General features: G+C 51.8%; 6 protein-coding genes across 6 annotated transcripts; 3 read left to right on the top strand and 3 right to left on the bottom strand.

Annotated features, from left to right (window-relative positions):
* Positions 1-1,007: 1,007 nt before the first annotated feature.
* On the bottom strand, positions 1,008-2,328 carry CTHT_0056940 (uncharacterized protein; the record flags this gene model as incomplete). Its single annotated transcript, XM_006695954.1, has 3 exons — positions 1,008-1,027; positions 1,099-1,977; positions 2,034-2,328. The coding sequence occupies 3 exons, from the start codon at positions 2,326-2,328 to the stop codon at positions 1,008-1,010; spliced, it is 1,194 nt and encodes a 397-aa protein (XP_006696017.1).
* Positions 2,329-3,651: 1,323 nt separating this feature from the next.
* Positions 3,652-4,645, top strand: CTHT_0056930 (uncharacterized protein; the record flags this gene model as incomplete). Its single annotated transcript, XM_006695953.1, has 2 exons — positions 3,652-3,857; positions 4,039-4,645. The coding sequence occupies 2 exons, from the start codon at positions 3,652-3,654 to the stop codon at positions 4,643-4,645; spliced, it is 813 nt and encodes a 270-aa protein (XP_006696016.1).
* Positions 4,646-6,059: 1,414 nt separating this feature from the next.
* Positions 6,060-7,112, top strand: CTHT_0056920 (uncharacterized protein; the record flags this gene model as incomplete). Its single annotated transcript, XM_006695952.1, has 4 exons — positions 6,060-6,244; positions 6,307-6,710; positions 6,783-7,014; positions 7,073-7,112. 4 exons carry the CDS (start codon positions 6,060-6,062, stop codon positions 7,110-7,112), a joined length of 861 nt encoding a protein of 286 aa, XP_006696015.1.
* Positions 7,113-9,576: 2,464 nt separating this feature from the next.
* On the bottom strand, positions 9,577-11,269 carry CTHT_0056910 (cop9 signalosome complex subunit-like protein; the record flags this gene model as incomplete). The annotated part of the gene is made up of 5 exons (XM_006695951.1): positions 9,577-9,660; positions 9,767-10,178; positions 10,240-10,455; positions 10,585-10,889; positions 10,967-11,269. 5 exons carry the CDS (start codon positions 11,267-11,269, stop codon positions 9,577-9,579), a joined length of 1,320 nt encoding a protein of 439 aa, XP_006696014.1.
* A 628-nt stretch (positions 11,270-11,897) lies between these two features.
* CTHT_0056900 (60S ribosomal protein eL20) lies at positions 11,898-12,900 on the top strand (the record flags this gene model as incomplete). The annotated part of the gene is made up of 4 exons (XM_006695950.1): positions 11,898-11,901; positions 12,262-12,446; positions 12,503-12,679; positions 12,742-12,900. 4 exons carry the CDS (start codon positions 11,898-11,900, stop codon positions 12,898-12,900), a joined length of 525 nt encoding a protein of 174 aa, XP_006696013.1.
* A 1,936-nt stretch (positions 12,901-14,836) lies between these two features.
* CTHT_0056890 (putative ABC transporter protein) lies at positions 14,837-17,804 on the bottom strand (the record flags this gene model as incomplete). Its single annotated transcript, XM_006695949.1, has 3 exons — positions 14,837-15,477; positions 15,545-15,998; positions 16,263-17,804. 3 exons carry the CDS (start codon positions 17,802-17,804, stop codon positions 14,837-14,839), a joined length of 2,637 nt encoding a protein of 878 aa, XP_006696012.1.
* Positions 17,805-19,487: the final 1,683 nt, after the last annotated feature.

The raw sequence follows: 19,487 nt of genomic DNA, 5'->3' as shown, positions 1-19,487 counted from the left end.
GATTGCATCAAGTCCCGTACTATACAACACACCAGCTATATATACAACGGTGTAATATGTGCTGGCGCTGGTTAATTACCGATACCGCATGCCCCTGTCACGAGGTCTGGGCTGGGGTGCAAGACACGGGACGGCTGACACCTCTCCCGTCTCGTGCTCTTTCATCCATATCTCACGAACGGAATGACAGAAATCAGCTAACAAACCTAAGTTGCCGGCTGCGCCGCTTGAATGATTTAGAAGAGGGAAGGGAGGGTAGCAAGAGAAAAAGAGAGAGAGAGAGAGAGAGAGAGAGAGAGAGAGAGAGAGAGAGAGAGAGAAAGAGAGAAAGAAAGAGAGAAAGCTGGACATATGGATTATATCCGGCGAAATATTTCCTTGTGTCTTGTTGACTTGCATGACATCTTGTACTGGGATTCCAATAGAAATTATCTAAGTATATCAATCACTCGAGTGTTGTGCTTTTGCCGGCGTCTTCCTCTGCCCGTATGGGGAGATCGTGATGTGAAAAGTCGTCAACTATGATGCTACTCACCTAATTCAGTTAAAGAGAACCCGAAGTAGAGAATACGGATCCGTACCCGGCTCCCAAAATGAAGTGTCTTCAGTAGCATCCACTCATGAAAAGAAGGACGAATGAAAAGCATAGTTGAGTTCACCTATTGCTCATATTTTAGGTTACTCAGACCCTCATCCCCATACACCACCACTTACTGTTCACCCTCGTAACAGCCATACAAGCCTCAGACATGGTAATCGGCCAAAGATACTAGGGTATGCATCTTACGCCTTGCCAGTAACGCCGCGCTATATGGTATTTATGGGATATTTAATTTTGCTTCGTGGTTCGTAATGGCTGGTACGTAGCATAAATGTGCCTGCCAGCCCAAGACAGCTTCAGGAAGCTAACCAGTCGCCCCCGCTTTCCCCCATAACCGATAAGCTTACACTTCATAAACATGAACCATGCCTACCAGAGTTCAGCATGGTATCATAATTATGCGTACCTAGTCCACTCGGGTCATAGCTACAAGTAAAGAAGAAGAGTTTATTAGCATTCGATACCAACTAGCATCATAGAGCAAAAAGGGCACTCACTAGCATCAATCTGCCGAACCTGCGGCAACAGCAACCGGACCTTATTCCTATACAACGCCGGCTGGCGCGTCTGCAGGGGGTTCCCCTCGAAGTAAACAGTCGTCAGGTTCTCTTTGTCCGCCAACTCGCGTTCCACCTCTGTCCAGTCACCCAGCTGGTTGTAGCTGGCCCAGAACTCCTCGAGCTGCTTCAGCGGGCCGATGCCCTTCAGCGACGTAATCCGGTTGCTGGAGACCTCCAGCACGCGCAGGCGAGTGTTGTGCGAGATGCCCTCCAGCGACTCGATGCCGTTGTGAGAGATGTAGAGCTCCTCTAACTGGGGGATGTCTTTGAGCGGAGACAGGTCGCGGATGCGGTTAGATTGAATGGAGAGGAGGCGCAGGTTGTTGAGGCCAGCCAGGCCATTGAGAGAGGTAATTTTGTTCTTTGCAACCCACAGCTCCTCGAGGGCGGTCAAGTGGGAGAGGTTTTGCAGCTCACGAATGCGGTTTGAGCCGAGTTCCAGGTTGCGCAGCTTGGTAAGGCCTTCGAGGTTCTCGATCTTGGATATCTTGTTTGCGACGAAGAACAGATCCGTGAGGTTGGTTAAGTGGTTGACGTGCTTGATGTGCTTGATCTTGTTGAAGGAGAGGTCGAGAGAGGTCAGGTTGACGAGCTTGTCCAGACCGCGCACGTGAGAAATGAGGTTGTCGTAGAGATCAAGCTCTTGGATAGTGTCGGCGATGCCGTCCAGGCCTTCAATCTCTTGGATCAGGTTTTGGCGCAGACATAAGCGCTGGAGATTTTTGAAGCGTTCGAGACGGAGCGCTGGGATCGACCGGATGCGCGCATGTGTGCAGATAATTTCGTCTGTCTCAGGGTCCTCCTCGTCCAACAGGTCTAAAGGCAAAATGTCAGCGATAACAATTATGGTGTCTTCATGTTACACTGCCTACCTTCATCGGCCTCAATCTGCTCTCCAGGGACGACGTTATCCTCATCGGAGTACTCAGGATCTGAAAGCGCCTCAGGGTTCTTGAGTGTTGCGCTCTTGGAAACACGGGCCTTCCCGTCCCAGCCTTTGTGATCCTTTAGTTCTGTGCTACCCTCTCCTTCATGTTTCGGTGTTTCGCTCTCCGCGGGGAGTTCGATATGGTGGCCTTGGCTCTGTTGGCTCTGTTGGCTTGGCTGGCTCGGCTGGGTCTGCTGAGGTTGTGTCTGAGGGGTCTCTTCTTCTGTCGGAGCGGGCATTGTCGGCGGTATGGTATCGGTGTGGTTCGATGTGGACTCGGGGTTGGTTGTCATGGGAGAGCAATGGGTGGAATGTCAACGGTGCTACCGAGGAAGGGGGGCTATCAAGCCCTGGTTTCTCTTCGACACAATGCGCACTCCTAGCAAAAAAAAAGACTCGGCTGTCTGAAGCTGTCGGATGATTCTCGTTTTTTTCTTTCTAGTTTTCGATGTAAGGTGCTCTGGGCGAGGCTTGTTTGCTCGACGTCAAACGTTCATTGTTGGCTGCAAAAGAGGGGCCTGGGGCTTATCTTCTGAATGCTGGTGGGATGTTCATGCAGCCATTCGATTGGTGGGCCCAAGTTTCTACGAACCCTGGAAAGCACAAGAACCCTGAGGGTAACTCAACACTTCTTCCTAACAGTTCAGTGCGACTTGTTAGATGCTGCACTGTATAGACTCTTGAAACACCGGAAATGCGGAGCCACCTCACATGCGGGATATCGTCAACATCGAAATTCCTTGCTTTCATCGACAGTTGAGCTTTTACACATGCAAAATCCCCACGTCGAATAATAGAGTGCTGCTATCGAGACAGGGTGTGGAGGTAGCCTGGTGTGTGCAGAGAACCCACATGGACTTCCCGCGAATTGCATCACAATGCCAAGGGAAAAGAGCGCTAATTCCCATCAAACTTAGTTCCGCCTAACCGGGAAGCTCCCTTTCATCAACCCACATCTGTCCTTCACAAGCTTCAGTTGAGGTGCGCCATATTCACGAGGCGTCTTGACAAGCGACCGACTGCCGGAACTGGGCAGTAGCATGAATGGCTCGAATGGCATGAGCAATAGAACTCAATGAATCCACAAGCTCTCTTAGAGCTTCTTCAGCCATCAACGAGTACCACCTCAGAATCTCGTCAAAACCCAGCATACCATACCCGCCATTTCTCTCCCTACCTATCCCTTCCGGGCCTCACACCATCCTGTGCAAGCATCCTGTCGATGGCTACAGTTGGCATCTGACCCTACCGCCATGATAACCCGGTTTCACATCCCGGAGGCTTCGGCCGAACGGTGCCGGCTCGTCCTAAGAATGACGAAAGCTCGCCTGCATAGTGGCCGGGATAGACCGCCTCTCGCTCCATGGCGGCTCTGGGCTGACGTCAAACATCGCAAGTCCACTGACGGTCGTCTGCCACTCGTGCTATCCATTGGAGGAAGCCGTCGCAGCATACACATCCCACCCGTTCTTCTGCCACCGGTGTACTTCACTGGGCTGCTCATCGGCCTGTGGATCTGGAAGTGTGTGATGATGGTTATTTTCCAAAACAAAATCATCTACATGCCAGGGCTTCCTCCAAATGCACGGTGGGAGAAGATCACGGACTGGGAAAAGCACTGCGGTGGCTTGAAGTGGGAAGAGGACCGGACGGTTGCTGAAGACGGGACGGATCTGGCCGTTGTCTATGCGACTGTCCCTCTACCAAAGAGTAAATCTCGGGCTCTTATGGCAACAAAGGAGGGACCCTCTGCTCACGTCTACATTCTGTACTTTCAGGGTTGGCACTTACGGGACATCCCAAGAGAGACTTGGCACTAACAGCATCCCAGGCAACGCATCATCAATACCCCCAAGACTGCCAGACATATCCTGGGTGCTCCATGCCGTCACTAACAATCCAAAGGAGAAGATCCTGGGCGCTAAAGAACTCACGTTTGTTTGCCTAAGTTATAGAGGATACTGGACATCCCGAGGCCGACCTTCGGAGCCGGGGCTGAGGCTTGATGCTCAGGCCGGTGCCCGATGGATAGCGGAACGGCACGAGCGCATATACGGCAAGCACTCCGGCACCGTCCCCATCCTGTTAGTCTGGGGCCAGAGTATCGGCTCGGGGGTAGCCACAAATCTTGCAGCAACCGGCAAGCTGCCGGCCAACATGCCAATAAGGGGTCTGTTGCTCGAGACCCCATTCGTGTCTATCAAGGCAATGTTAGAAGCCATATATCCCCAGAAGTGGTTACCATACAAGCATCTCTGGCCGTTCCTGCGAAATCATCTCGACAGTTGGGCAAACTTCGGTATTATTGCCAATGCGTGCCGGAAGGAAGGCCGCCCAGCCCCATTGGTGTACATCCTACAGGCTGAACGGGACGAGATTGTTCCGAAGGAGCAGAGTGAGCAACTTTACCAGAGATGTCTTGAGCTTGGGATCCCTGTCGAAAGAGGCATCGTGCCCTCAGCATATCACCAGCAAGCGATCACTTATGGTGATGGGAAGGCACTGGCTGCTGAGGCCATCTTGAAGTTGATTAAGGCAGGTCTCTATAATGGGTGAAATTTTCGATTCTCAAGATCCCCCTTCCTATTTAAGTTTGTTGGGGATATAACTCCGAATTGCTTAGTGGCAAAATGATAAGGTGTGCCTGGAGCCTTTGAACACTGTCTGTGGGTATAACCCTGCATATCACCCCGGCAGCAGTCCAAAAAGACGAGCATGTCTTTGGGCGAGACAAGAAGAGGGTGAACGGAGCCAACAACCAGAAGGCATCCGGTAGGACGATACAGCCGACAGTATGTTGCTGGGGTGCTACACCGTCTCACACAAAAACGGGTTCGTTCCCTGTAGACTCGCCGAATTGGTGACCGGTTCACATCAGCTTCAAGCCGCACAGGCCGCGCTCTGTCCCCTGTGGTGAGCACTCTGTGCAGCACTGTTAAGACCCCAATCCTCAACTCACAGGCACAGCATTAAAATTCAGAACAATCTCAATCTGTCAACTTCAGGATCTACATGACCAATTAACAAAATTGAGGTTGGAGAACTTGGAAATCATGGACTTACTCGGAGATGACCAGAAACACTATGCAAAAGTTTTTCCTCCTCTGGATTCTTAGCCACTTTAAGTTAGACCTAGGCAGTGCCACTACCACCCTTTCACAGGGGCGTGAAACGTGAACCTGAACTCGGGCTTGGCAGCCTCGCACAGTTGCATTGGCCTCCATTCAGGGAGGAACAAGAGAACTTGCGGACCTTGGCCTGCCGCCTTACACATGGCTGCTGCAAAGCCTTGGATCACATTTGCTGGTTGGTGTCCCAAATCAATGGACCTTCACAAGGTCCAGGGTTTAACTCTCCCACAAATACCCGCCTGGACCGTACGTGCACTGTGTCCATCACTTTCCAAAAAGGAAAATAGTCACCTGATAGCGTGTCAGCCCACGCGTTCGCAAGCAACCACTTAGACACGGCGAATGGGACCACCGCGGCTGCCTTCCTGGTACCCGCACTAGGTTACGTCCAGCCCTGAAATCCATGAACCCCCAGGCACCTTTGCAGGCATAGCCTGTGTCTGACATATAAATGCCATGTCCCGCCCTTCCTCCCGCTGGCATGATGTACTGGCCTGCTCATCGAATGCTTATCTCTCTATCCCAGTTGAGGGAGGTAGGGTCTATCGCGCTTAGGACAATCGGTCATGCCCATCTCTCTGTCCTAATTTCCATCTTATCTCGTCAATACAGCCTGTGCACTCCTTTGTCTTCTGTCATTGTCAGCCTCTCCTTTTCTGATCGATCTCTCCCTCCCTCCAAGCCCGATTCTACACCGGCTTATCAAAGGAGGCTGTCAGCACTCAACAATTAAGCCATTTGGGTGACTTTCCTTGGAGATCGACACAGGAGGCTAAATACCCCATAAGAGATCTAAAGATATACAACATCGTTGGTTAGTGGTCGGAATAGAAGTCAAAATGTTCTCCCGGCGTTTCGATGCATCCTCTTTCAGCAAAAGCTTCTCGAAATCCACCAGACATTCGAGGTCAACCTCCTTCAGCGTGAAGGATGCTGGCGTCTCAAAGCGGCGGCCTTCTGAATCACGCCGTCGTCCTGGCACCTCCTCCGGGTCTGTTGCTGACTCGTCTGATGTGACCTTGGAGTAAGTGTCCAGCCAGTATTCGTATAACGAAGGAGACGTGGGGTGCTAATTTCCTCTAACAGCAACGTCATCTCCCCTATTGTCACCCTTATCGTCGGCCCCGACCAGCGGATCTTTGCCGCGCACGAGAATGTCCTCGCTAAGTCTCCTTTCTTCCAGAGCATCCTGCAGAACCAGTTGCTGGAGGCTCAAACGAAGAAGATCCTACTTCCTGACGAAGAGCCTGAAGTATTCTCTGCTGTGCTCGAGTACCTTTACAAGGGTGAATACTACCCTCGACTTATCTTCAACAAGAAACGGAACACATGGGAGCTGGAGCAGGAAGCTGATGGTGGCCGTGCCGAAGCCACCATCCACCATCATGAGGTTGAGGGAGAACTTCTCAAGGATACAGCCATCTATTGTGCAGCTGAAAAGTATGGCCTGGAGGAGCTGAAGAGGATTGCTCTACGGAAGCAAGGGCTTCGTACGTCTTCCCATCTTCTCTCCCCTATCATTCTCTCTTCAGCCAGCGCTGATTGACTAACTGAAGTTGAAGAATGTGGCATCCAAGCCAGTACCATCCTGACCTCGGCTCGCTACGCCTACGCCCACACCCCCGATACCGACTCCAAGCTGCGTGCTCACTACCTCGCGCTCATCATTCGCAGCCGCAATACCTTCAAGCGCAGCGGCACGATGCAGCTGGAGATGTTTAACGGTGGCACTCAGCTGTTTTTCGATCTGTTTGTTGCCTTGTGCAACCATGTGGACGATATCTCCGCTGCCGCGTATGTTCTGAGTAGACCTTTTGATGAGTCGACATATGACTAATTTATCTTGGAACAGCAGCTCGCCTAGGAGCCCTCGCAGCGGCCGCGTTTTCTGACTATGTGCATGATTGTTTTTCCTTTGTGATACCTATCCACCTCACGACGAAAAAAAGCAAAAAACGCGATCCCCCGATGCATCCTCACGCCTCTCTTACGCCACGAAAATGTACGACAACAACACCAGCTCTCTGATTGATTTTATGAATGATATATGATGCGAACTCTTATCCCGATCTGCAACAGTTCGGTTCTTGGATGCGGCGCTTTTCAAAGTCATATATACAGGTTGTAATGTGGAACATTTAGGTGGGAAATAGACTGGGTTGATGCTTCTTCTGCTTACTGTTGTCACTTTCTTGATCATCTACATGGCGCTGGGCGGCATTTGTCATTATTTTACCCTTGTTTTGAGTTTCTGGATGCAAGTTTGTTCTGGAATATTTCTCATGACGAAAACCAAAAGAGTGCAAAATTTCATTTTTCATTCTCTGCTCCCTGCCGTTTCCATTCTCTTAGAGGGTTCCACAGGTATGGATTTACTGGTCTCATGAAGATTGCCATGGAAGGAAATGGGCTTTCATATGCTTTGGGATAGCTGTTTGAGGAGAATTGCAGAATGCTTCACTTCTTTTTCCTATCTGAGCAGCTCAGGGGGGTCTTTGGGCATCAACAGCCGAAATGGCTTGGGCTGTTCAGGGTCTTGATGGAGATGGGGAAAAGGCTACCAGTGGCATCGCTACTCTTCATGCTCTCCTCCAGAGCCATTTCCCCCGCTCTTGTGGTTTACCAATGGCGTGACAAACAGAGAAAGACAAATTTGTTTCTGCACAGAACGCAAAAGCTGGTACTTATTCCATCACTAATAGACAGAGTGTCAGCATATTTGCAGCCTCTCCTTTCTGGTGAGAAGCATGTGAAAGTCACAGTTTCCAGAATTTCAGGTCGCCACGCAACATGCATGTCTACTCATCACTGCGGTCGGATTCAATTTCACAAGCTTGCATACGCTAGTGTAGGACCTTTTTGCTTGAATCAAAGTAAAAATCCACAAAAAGATCTCCTCTTTCTTCGTCCGGGATGTAGAGGGCCGAAGTGACAGTCAAGCTTGTGAAAATGGCGTGAGGCTTACAACTTCCCCAGACCCACAAATCGCCCGCCCCATTGGATCAGCATGGGATGACAAATTACGCAAGGTGTTCTGTGCCTTCTTGTTCTGGACAACAAGACACCTTCGCTAATGCAAAAGAGCACATGTCTGGTCAAAGTGAAGGAGCGTTTGCTCTGGTGGGGTTTGGTTGAGGTTTAGAGCCTAAGGTCAACGTTGCGTTGTCTGTCAGTAACTTTCTCTGGATTACGGTGATGACCGGATCAACGCAGAGATGCCAGGTTGTTTTTCCGTCTTATTCTGACATGGCGGGTAGCGAATTCTCTCTTACGGCATTTTCTCATAGAAACGGTCAGTTGAAGTTAAGTCACGCAGTCTGCTTATCTCGCGCAAAAAGATGACGAAAAGGATCTAAGTCAACATCATGACTCATCTGCGAGTCGCCGCGCCCCGGGCGCTTACAGCAATCAAACAAGCATCCTGCCCGCAGTCTTGGCTCTGTGCTTAATTGATCTTGCAGCTGCAGGATTGGTGCAACCGATCTCGCAGACAAAACGGATCTCAATTTTTTGCGGGGTAACCTGAACAACCCAAGTCGCACAAGTGGACTTTGAAGATGGGGAAACGGAAACAGAAGACAACTTATTGGCTAGTGTGTTGCAAGAAAAAAGCCAAAATGAGGCAAATGCAAGGGGTAATTGCTCGAAGTGAGGCGAAGCAGGAAGGCAATGGAAGTCAATGGACTGTGTTGGGATGGAAAAAGGGGGCGTTTGTTTGGGTGCCGTTCCCTGATTGGGGCGTTTCCAAAGCAACCCCGCTTTTCGGATCCGGCCTTGGCATCGCGCCCAAGGTCTTGGACTTGAAGCCTCACGAAACTTGGCAGGGGTCTCTGGTGGAATGAAATCGAAGTTTGGGAAAGATTCTTGTCATTAAGCAATTGGACAGTGTCCCTATTTGTAAGGCAAAAAAAAGGATGAGCTGAAAGCTGATCAGGTTGCAGAGATGGTCATCCCAACTGGACGACGGGATTCCTGAGCTATCATTGCTTCTCTTCTTGAAAATGGCCTGAAACTGTGTGAACTTTAGCCCTGGCACAGACACACAGTTACCAGATCAAAACGGCAACTGTGCTCTGACACATCTATTAGATAAGATGCCGCCATAGCTCCTGCGATTTGCGACGCCAAACTAAAGCATTGCAGGGCTCATCCCCGTACCGCCTTTACGGGCGGGTACAACATCGTGGTGTAGGATGCCCAGGCTACAGCTCTATACGGACATATAGATCTTAGTTCCGTCAAGCCCCGAGCGGACTATGTCGAGTGAGGAACCGCGCCTTCGTTGGCTTGAAGTGTCATTCCCGAGTCATTATAGGCACGATGCTCACCGCCGAGGACAGCCTTCAGGATGGATACTCAGATGCCTGTGCCAGGGAATGCGCCGGATTTGCTCAAAACCACCATTCCATGCTGTCGGGAGACGTATCCTTTCATGAGACCCTAGATAAAAGAGAAAGAGAGTCAGCACATGAGTCATTTCTGAATAAACTAGTCTGATAGATAAGCTCGTGTACACCGCCCCAAAAGAACAACGCATTCGACTCACCTTGTAAATCATGTTGGCCAGCAAGCACTCCACCTCGTCGTTGTCAATCTTCTCCTGACTGCCAACGCTGATAGCCGCCGCGAACTCGGCAACTGGAACCCGAGTACGACGCACAGGCTGCCCGCCAGGCTCCTTGGGCTGCTCCCAGCCATTGACAACAAGGACCTTGCGGAGCAAGTTACGTAGGGCGATGTCACGACCACGCTCTAATGTGAGGTAGATGCGACGCTTAACAAACTCATCTTCATTCGCCTGTAGTGCAAGGTCGAACTTGTGCAATTCGCCCTTCTTGATGTGCCGGCAAAGGGGCAGGAAAAGCTTTTGCAGCTTTGGGAATGGGGCCAGGAGCTTTTCGCTTGGCAAGGTGTGAGTGTTAACGAGATGGGACGGGATGAGGTAGGTAAGGATAAGCCTAGGGAGCGAAGTTAGTTAACTGCAGAGTGAAAGAGAAGATCATTAGAAGGATAACTCACTCCTTATTCCTCGTCGCATCCTTGTGGCAGAGATTCCAAGCCTCAGTTAAGCTTTCTTCTGCCTTGTCATAATGTTCCTCAAGGAAGGCCAAGACTCCTTCATGGTACTTGAAGGTGACTTGCTGTGACTTCGGGAACGCAGAGAAGTCAGGCATGTCTGCCTTGTTCGCATTAAGCATCCGGAGGATGCTGTTAGACAGAGATACCGAGTTGAGCCTAAAGTGAGTCTTAAGAAGCAAATTGATTATATAGTAACTTCCCCACTTGCGGGATTCAAGGAGAGGTGCTCTGAGACTTATCAGCACTATATGATAGACCGTACATGCTCCAAAGTTCTTAACTTACCGATCTGTCTGACATACTTGGAAGACGTTTGTCAAAACTCTCGCGCAGTCCTCCAACTTTTGGTTACGGTGACTGTCTGGGTCGTAGTCATCACCGAAGTTCTCTGAAGCCATATCCAGAGAGGTGCTGTTGTTGCGTTCTTCGTCTGCTTTGATGGCAAACGCCCGCAGGTTCTTGCTTACCACGTAAAGGCAAGGAAGAGTCCAGGCCTCAAAAGCATTGTTCCGGTAACAGCGGACCAGAGTATTCAGCAAGCCTTTCCAAGCCTCGTACGCCTTTGTCCACGGCAGCTCTGATTCTGAGGTCTGTTGTAAAGTCAATATAAACCAGGGTCCTTTCCAGAAAGCTTGGTCGGGTATAAAATATTGAGATGAGTACTAACCGTGGAACTGGGCTTCCCTTGCGCTTCACGCGCCGAGATGATCTCACCAACAGCAGTGAAGTAAGCGGCATACACATCCACCCAGCTCTGTATCTCTTCTTTCCCAGGGCCGTTAAAGGGAGTCATGGCATTTTGTAGGCCCTTCTTAAGAGCGCCTTTGATGCCCTGCTCATTCTGACTGTTCCATATCCTTCTCAGCTTCTCAGTTGGGAGTTCTGGCGTTATGGTATCCGCAAGTCGATAGCCTTTGCGGGCAGTGTAAATGTTTGAAAACTCCTGGTAAAATGAACTGTTGAACTCCATGTTGGCCTATGTTGACTGTTTTGCAGTAAAAGGAAGTGGTGAACTGTGAGAATGACGGGTGTAACAGTTCAAACCCCTGGCAGCTAAGGAAAGCTCGAATTTGCTTGCTCACTGCGGCTATGACTTCGTTCCGATGAAGAGTATCCCGTATCGTCAAACTTTGTATAGATCAAGGGTCCAAGGGTCCAAAAGTCCAGCTGTTAGCAAGCCCAGTTCACGCTGTCCGAATCAATGGAGCAAAGGTTGAGGCAGAGATCGAGGGATGTAAGGAAGCCATTCAGCTTCAAGACTTCGCGGTCACAGTGACTTTCGAGGAGGTAGTTTCCATGTTTGGCTGCGGGCGCCAAGCCTTGGGAGCTGTCGGTGCTCCATCGACGCCTCAAAGATGGTAGGAACCCCACGTCCGCTTGTGGCTTTGGACGAAGACACAGCCACGGAGTCTTGGCAAAGTGGCCCGGGCGCTCGAGCCCTAAACCAGGCGCACCCAATTTTTTCCAGACATCGAGATCGCTAATTCACGACTCCGATAGCTCACCAACGACTTCGCGAACCGTAGCGGCAGTTCATCACAGTGAGTTCCCCCTTGCTATGTGATTGATGTTCAAAGCAGAATCTAACATAAAATAAGATGGGTAAGCAATTTTCAATTTTTTGCTTGTGCTTCTTGCAAGACCAGCGACATCCCGAGAGCATCCCCGCCGATCGATGTGCAAACGTAACTTCGAGATGTGTCACGAACTTCAGCTCGATATTATGGGTCAACTATGTCGAATTAGAAGTTGGGGAGGAATTTGAGCATCAAGAGTAAAATGGGTTTGGGTGATAGTTCAGGGTCTTTATCTCATGGAAGAGGACCCTTTGTCTACGTTTTCAGCTCCCCAAACGCTCGGATGCGAACCTTCGAGGCTTTCCACCACCGCCAGATGCTCGACGATATTTTCTATTAGGATTCACGAACAGACCGGAGAACTAGGTCGCTGACAATGGTTCAGGTCGTCTCCAGGAATACCAGGTGATCGGGCGCCACCTGCCCACTGAGGCCAACCCCAACCCGGCCCTCTACCGCATGCGCATCTTCGCGCCCAATGAGGTCGTCGCCAAGTCGCGTTTCTGGTACTTCCTCCGTGGCCTGAAGAAGGTCAAGAAGGCCACCGGCGAGATCGTCAGCGTCAATGTGGTATGTTGACTTGAAACGGAGGGGGAACAGGCGACATGCTCACTCCTTGCCTGCAGATCTCGGAGAAGCACCCCCTGAAGGTTAAAAACTTCGGCATCTGGCTCCGCTACGACTCGCGCTCTGGCACCCACAACATGTACAAGGAGTACCGTGAGACCTCGCGCGTTGCCGCCGTTGAGGCCATGTACGCCGACATGGCTGCCCGCCACCGTGCCCGCTTCAGGTCGATCCACGTATGGACAGACCCGTTCCGCAGCGCTAACGCCAAAGGTCGTAATGCTGACACCCTCCACAGATCCTCAAGGTTGTCGAGCTTGAGAAGACCGAGGACGTCAAGCGCCCTTACATCAAGCAGCTCGTCGCCAAGAACCTCTCCTTCCCTCTCCCTCACCGTGTCCCCAAGATCAGCACCAAGAAGATCTTCAGCGCGAAGCGCCCTTCCACTTTCTCTTAAATGGTTTCATGATGGCTGTTGGGGTTGGCAGGTTCTTCATCAGGTGTTCACTAGGAAAAATGGGATATCCTGCATTTGCTCCCTTAGAGAGCATGAAATGAATAAACTGCCAAGCACGGGTTCAGCGTTTGTGGGCATCCTTCAGCGGTCTTTTATGCCTTTTGTGCGCGCCATTCGCCCAGAGCTGCGGCTGGAGACTCCACGGCTTGTCAGCCATATCATACGCAGGTGTTGGGGGCATTGGCGGGTTGCTTGCACCATTTCTACCAAAGCCAGCCGTCTCCCATGGAGTATAAGGTCACATTGGTAAGTGACACTGTCGCCATGTTTTGATACTCTCCGCTTCAAGTGGACGTGATGGACCAAAAGCCCAGCTCGGATGACTGGATTTTTCGAACCCGAAGTATGGAGTTGTATGACACAGCACAGCGTCTTGAGGCATCAGAGATGGAGCGATTGAAGATGCCTACCAACATAGAGCAGAAGTACAATGAGCTTGAGACGACTCTCCCCCAAGCTCTCGGTAATTTGCGTATCTTGCAAAGGCCTCTTCGGCTTCCTTCTGTTGGCAGCGTCCTCTAGCTTTGCGTTGACACTCCCACACGGTCCTCCTTCCTCCCGCGTCCCGACTCCGAATCCACTCTCTAACCTCCTCCAATCATTCCACTTCCATGTCCGTCCATACAGGGTCCTCTGACTTCTTGTGTGCCTTCCGAGGGGAGATGACCAGCTTCGCTACCTTGATACCTGTCCCGGGTTGTGTCCTTATCCCTTCATATATTATGTTTCCTTCGTGAACTGTGCTTAGAACCTCTTTAAATGACATGATGCAATCATCAGTTTGCCCTTACGAGATAACACCAACTTCTGGCCTGATTCCAAACCCAGATGGTGGTCCAAATCACGATCTGGACTCGACACGGGCCAAAATTAAGCTCTCTGCAAGAGCCCGATGTGGCACTTAAAGTCAAAGGCTATGTTAGCATAAAAGGTGCCTTTGACTTTGGTTTGGTTGGGTACATACTCAGAGGTCTATGTGAGGATCAAAGCATGGCGGTATAGTCAGTATGAGTTTCGGAAGATTATGGAAACGTTCTCAAGAGAGAGGAGGTTGGGTGTCAAATTGATGATAGACTGTCACCTCTGATGAAAAACTAGGAGGTGAATGAGGGAAACATGCACGTCGGAATCGAGACAGTATCATCATTTGAAGTCAGTAAGAAAAGAAAAGAAAAAGTCAAGTATCAATAATTTCTATCAAAACATGACAGATAAAGCATTAAATGTACCCTGTTATCCGTCACTTAGCCCCCAATCATTCAGAAGCCCCTACGCGAACGTTACCTGCTTGAATTGCATTCCAATTGCTTCGATTGCTTAAACGGCACCCCTTGAAGGCAACACGACAACCCATGAGCTGACTACATCTAGGGGAGTCTGCTCTTTGAAGAACGAAAGGCAACTTCACTCTCCAGAGTGCAGATTTCATCTCCTGCGACCACAACGATAGAGCGAGAATATCTTAGGATTCAGTTTTATCAAACTTTTGTATTTCAAACTGTTGGGGAGAAGTTTTGACTTTCATGGTCCCGCACTAAGGCGATACAGCCAACACATAGTTATGGGGATTAGGATACTATGAAGGCCACCCATTGCGTAAACTTGATAATAAAGCTCGAACCCTTAGGTTATTCAACTTGGTGTATCCAGGAAGGACTGCCCCATAAGCACCGATAATGTTACACCTTCACTTTTATTCGAAAACTACCATACTCAGACAAAACAGCCACACCCTTTTACTCTACACTAATCACAGGTTTAATCAATCCATAATACTATACGTAACCCCCTTATTACCAAACGCACCCAATCAATACCTGAGTACGCAAACGTAGTTCACTCACCACCCAATTTCACAAACAAAGGAAAACAAACTTCAAACAACAACCGTCGAACTCCCCGCACCACTGCCACTACCACTGCCGCTCGCCCCCTCGGTCTCAGTATCTGAAGAATCATTATTCAAGTCCTCCTGTGCCTCCTGGTACTCATCCTGCGTCTCGTCAGCCTCAGTCTCAGTCCTTTGGCCCTCCTCCTCAGCAGCAGCAGTCTTCTTCTCTTCCTGCTCCTCTTGAGCCTGCTCCATTTGCTCTTTCACCTCGCGTTCGATCTCCTCATGCGTAACCTGCTTCTCCTCAGCCTGGAGATCGGCCTCCGGAACCGGCACCAACTCCGGCATCAGAGGAGACTCAGGATCAGGCGCAGCCTCCTCCTCCTTGTCTTCGGCGGCCTGCACTTCCTCCTCAGCGACCGCCGTATCGGATGGTGTCGGCTCATCCTCACCCGCAACCCAAACACTGTTAAGTTCGCGCTCAATCTCAGCATAGCGCCGGCGCCAGTTCTCAACCTGGGCAAGCTTATCGCGCAGCTCCTGGACCTCGCGCTCGTAGTGCGTCTTCTCGCGCTCTGTGCCGATACGGTTCAGCTCCCACTGGTCGCCGTTCTCACCCATGCCGATGGTAAGGTTCCAGACATGGTACTTCTTGAGGGAGGCGCGGGTGGAAATGGTGATGAGAGCTGTTTAGTAGGTTTTAGTTAGTAAAGCTGTTCACCAATGGGGATCTGGATGAAAGGAGGAACATACTAATGCCCTTCTCCTTGCAAGTCTCATACAGCAACCCTTCTACATCACTCGAGACAGCGCTCGTACCCTCGTCAATAACGGCGTACCTCGGCTCATGGTACAGCAGCCGCGCAATCGCCATGCGCTGCTTCTCGCCGCCGCTGAGCACATCCTTCCACTCCTTGCGGGTATCCCAGCCGCCCTCGCGGTCGGGCAGGTACCCGAGGCGCGCCATCTCGAGCACGCGGCGCAGATCCCACTCGTTCTTGCGCTTCTCTCGCATGTCGGCCTCGCCGTCCGGGTAGATGACCTGGTCGCGCAGCGTGCCGACGCTGAGATAGGGACGCTGGGGGAGGAACATGATGCCGTCCTCACCGTTCAGCTTTGGCCGGCTGACTAGGCCGCGGTAGACGGGCCAGAGGCCGGCCAGGATGCGCGCAATGGCTGACTTGCCGACGCCATTGGGGCCAGAGATCTGGGATAGTTAGTATTGAAGACTGGTTGGTTTTGATTTTAGGGAGGAGGGAGAGGAGGAGGAGGGGGAGGAGGGAGGAGGAGAGGGGAGGGAGGGGAGGGGGGGGGGGGAAGAGCACATACCAGAAGGTGATCACCTCTCCGGATCGTTACCGACAACGACTCTATCAGCTCCTCACCACCCTTGGGCCACAAGCCGGGAGCCACAATGGGCACATGCTCAAAGCGCACACCATCGAAGCCCTTTTGCCATGGTGCCTTGGACGTCGGAAAGCGAGTACAGCTCGTTATTGCGGCCGTAGTAAGCGTTCGCGTGGATTCTATGCAGCGTCGAAACGAGGTTATACACACGGCTCGTGTAGCCGGCTAGCTCGGACAGATCCTTGAGGGAATACATCATGCGACCCCCGGCGTCGGCTAGTGACAGCATAAGACGCTTGTTGGTGACGAAGTCCTTCATGCGAGAGCGCTCACGGCCTCCCATATCGTCGTGGCGAGCGAGACGCTCCGTCTGACCGGTGAAACCGCCCAGAGCTGGGACGAATACCGGGAGGGAAGCAAGGAGGTATCCGTAGGCGCTCCAGCTGTACTTTAAGATGAAGTCCTCCAGAATGTTGTACCTAACCTTGAGTAGATAGACGTGTTCCATGAACTTCTTCAGCTTGGTGAACTGCTTGTTGAGCGTCGCCTTCTCGTACTCGGTGCCACGGTAGAAAGCCACCTCTTCAGAGTTAGCGATGAGGCGGGAGTGGCTTGAACGGAATTCTCCTTCCATCGAGCCCTCGCTGGCCTTCAGCTTACCGAAGGGCGGGGAGAGTTTGCGAAGAATAGCCCCGGTGAGGAAGTAGTTGCTCAGGAGACCTGTTAGCGCGAGGGGACCAAGAGAGTGGTACAGCTGGTAGTTGAAGACGATCAAGTCAACGAACGGCTTGCCCAGCGATGAATAGAGAGTCGCGGCAGCTTCACAGAACTTGTTGAGGTCTTGAGTGATGTATTGGTCCGCACTAGAACCAATGCCGCCATCCAGGTTATGCAGCTTATAGTAGTTGAGGTTATCGTTCAGGTATAAATCGTGAATGTAGCGAGTAAGGCGCGTGCGGAAGGCAATCGACACCTTATTCTCAAGGAATTTGATCATGGAATTCGTGTAGGCTGCGACACTACCGAGCCCAAGGAACTTGATCAACCCCCACAGAAACCCCTTGCCATTGCCGGCGACAAGGTCCCGAACGATGGCACCGTCAAGTCTAGCCACTATGAGCGACAGGTAAGTGCGGACCATCAGAAATAGACCATGGGTGGCCAGCAGACCGGCCTCCTTGCTCGTCCAACGCGGGATCATGATACTCAGCAAGCTGAGAAACTGGTGCAAGAAGGCGAGGTTGATACCGGGCTTTGCCTGGGGCGGAGGGACAGTGCTCTCAGCCATGCCTGCCATCCGTGGTGGGTTAAGGAACAGACGGCGATGGGCCTCGAAGGTGAGCGGCTTGGTGGTGTGAATAACCACCTTGGAGGTGCCATTTTTGTAAGGCACATAGATTGTTCGGGAGCCATCCTTGTTATGCAGCCACGAGTTCTTGCGTACTAGGCGCATGCCCTGCTCCCGCTCAGCACGCTTGCGTTTCCACCAGCGCCGGGCGCCCGTGCCGGCGAGAATGATGGATGCGGCCAGGGCCAGAGAAGCCAGCAGGCGCGTCACCCGGGAGGTCTTGCGCAGCCGGTCGCGAACAAGGGTCGAGTACTGGTCGATGAAGGCGGCAATGGCCTCCTCGGCGGCCGACTGCCGCAGCGTCGATTGCGCCGCCATGGCGACGGGGGCAGCTGGCAGTGGCGTAACGAGCTTGAGCGGCGCAATACGGACGCAGAAGGCAGAGACGGGATGCTGTTCTTGTCGTCGGGTGTCCCGCGTCTTCGGGCTCAGGTGCGCTTGTCCATCAGCGGAGGCGTTGCTGTCGCTGTGGTGTTGGGGCAGCAGAAGACGTTTGAAGCTGGTGGTTTGAAGTACTTTATTAGTTCGGTTGTCTCGGGCTGGCTTATCCGGCGTGTCTTATGCTATCGCCTGTTGGGCTGGCGAGCTTAATACTGCAAACAGGTCAGCGGCCAGCGTCAGAAAGCTTGTGATGCGAGTCGTGGTGTGGAGCAGCCCGGCTAGACCCCCTACGATTTGGCAAGCTGTCCCCGGGGCCTTGGGGCCAACCAGGGCAGTGGTCGGCCATCATCCCGTCCTACTGGAGCAAGAATGCAGTCGGCAACGGCAATGGAGAAGTGGATAATGCTAATACTGGGCAGTGGATTGGGACAAAAACAAGCCAAAGAAAGCGAGGCCACACACCTTAGTCCACACAGCCAGGCACGGCTATCTGCTCTTCCTGCAATATCCTACGACCGTCAAAAATCAAAGGAAATTGTCGCGCACTCGGATGCTTTTGCCTCTTTGTGTCTGATGTCTGATCGGGGGTGTCACCGTTGGCACCGGCTGCCACGCTGGATCGAGCTTGGTCGCTTGAACGGCTGGGAGATTCCCGAATGACATGTGAATGTCCCGAGGTGCTTTCATCTATTGGCTCCAGCCACACCCGCCTCTCCCCCCAACGTCATCGCCTACAGCCAAGCAGTGCTCAAGCCACTCTGCCCCGGATTGACCTGCCAATCAGGGAGCACTTCCCCGCACGAAGCCCTCTCGAGTGAGGCTTGGCACCGGCAATGTCCAGCCGGAGGTTTATATCAGGGTTAGGGTTGCGATGGCCCCATCCAAGAGTCACAGATCAGCTTTGGTCAAGGGGAGCTCACCGTGAGCTTGAAGCTCCTCCATCTCTGTAACCTAAGATTCTCCAAACACTTAACCAGGCACTCACTGTGGAATGCTTCAAGTATATGTCAGCTATTACTTGAGATATCTCGGAGGCACAGTTGCTATGTCACTGTTTCACCTCGTTCTGGACAACTCTCGTACGAAGCTTGCATAATCAAAGCCTTGCGAACCTTTCTCACATCAGACTTCAGTTGCCCCTCACAGCACCTTGCTCCGCAAAGTTCTATTTATGAACTTGAGGCTCAAGTCCCTACTGACAGATTGCTGATCTTCACTGCTCAGAGATCTGAGCCTAAGGCATGTGCGAAAGCGTTCGGAACGCAGCAGCATATGCCTAGTGACGGCAGAGTAGGCCCTCCATGTCCTCCTCATCCTCTTCGCACAACCACTGCAGGGGCGGCGTACGCGATGCCGGAGCGGGATGAACGGGTGTACCAACTCCATGGTCCAGTGAGTGTGATCGAACCAACCGCACGATGCCGCGGCCCACGTTGAACAAGTTGCTATGCTATGGAGGCACAAACAGGGCAGGGCAAGACCAGAACAGAGAGGTTAGCATTTGGCAGCAAATCTGGGTCTGGCTCTCCACATCCGACGCTGCATGCTGCGCCCACCCACAGCTCTTCAGGACATGTTTGCGACTGGCTTTGTGCAGTGTCTTGGGGCCATGCAGTCACC

The sequence above is a fragment of the Thermochaetoides thermophila genome (genome assembly GCF_000221225.1).
Source record: "Thermochaetoides thermophila DSM 1495 unplaced genomic scaffold scf7180000011820, whole genome shotgun sequence".
NCBI classification, from domain to species: domain Eukaryota; kingdom Fungi; phylum Ascomycota; class Sordariomycetes; order Sordariales; family Chaetomiaceae; genus Thermochaetoides; species Thermochaetoides thermophila.
This window is presented reverse-complemented; position numbering and strand designations above follow the sequence as displayed.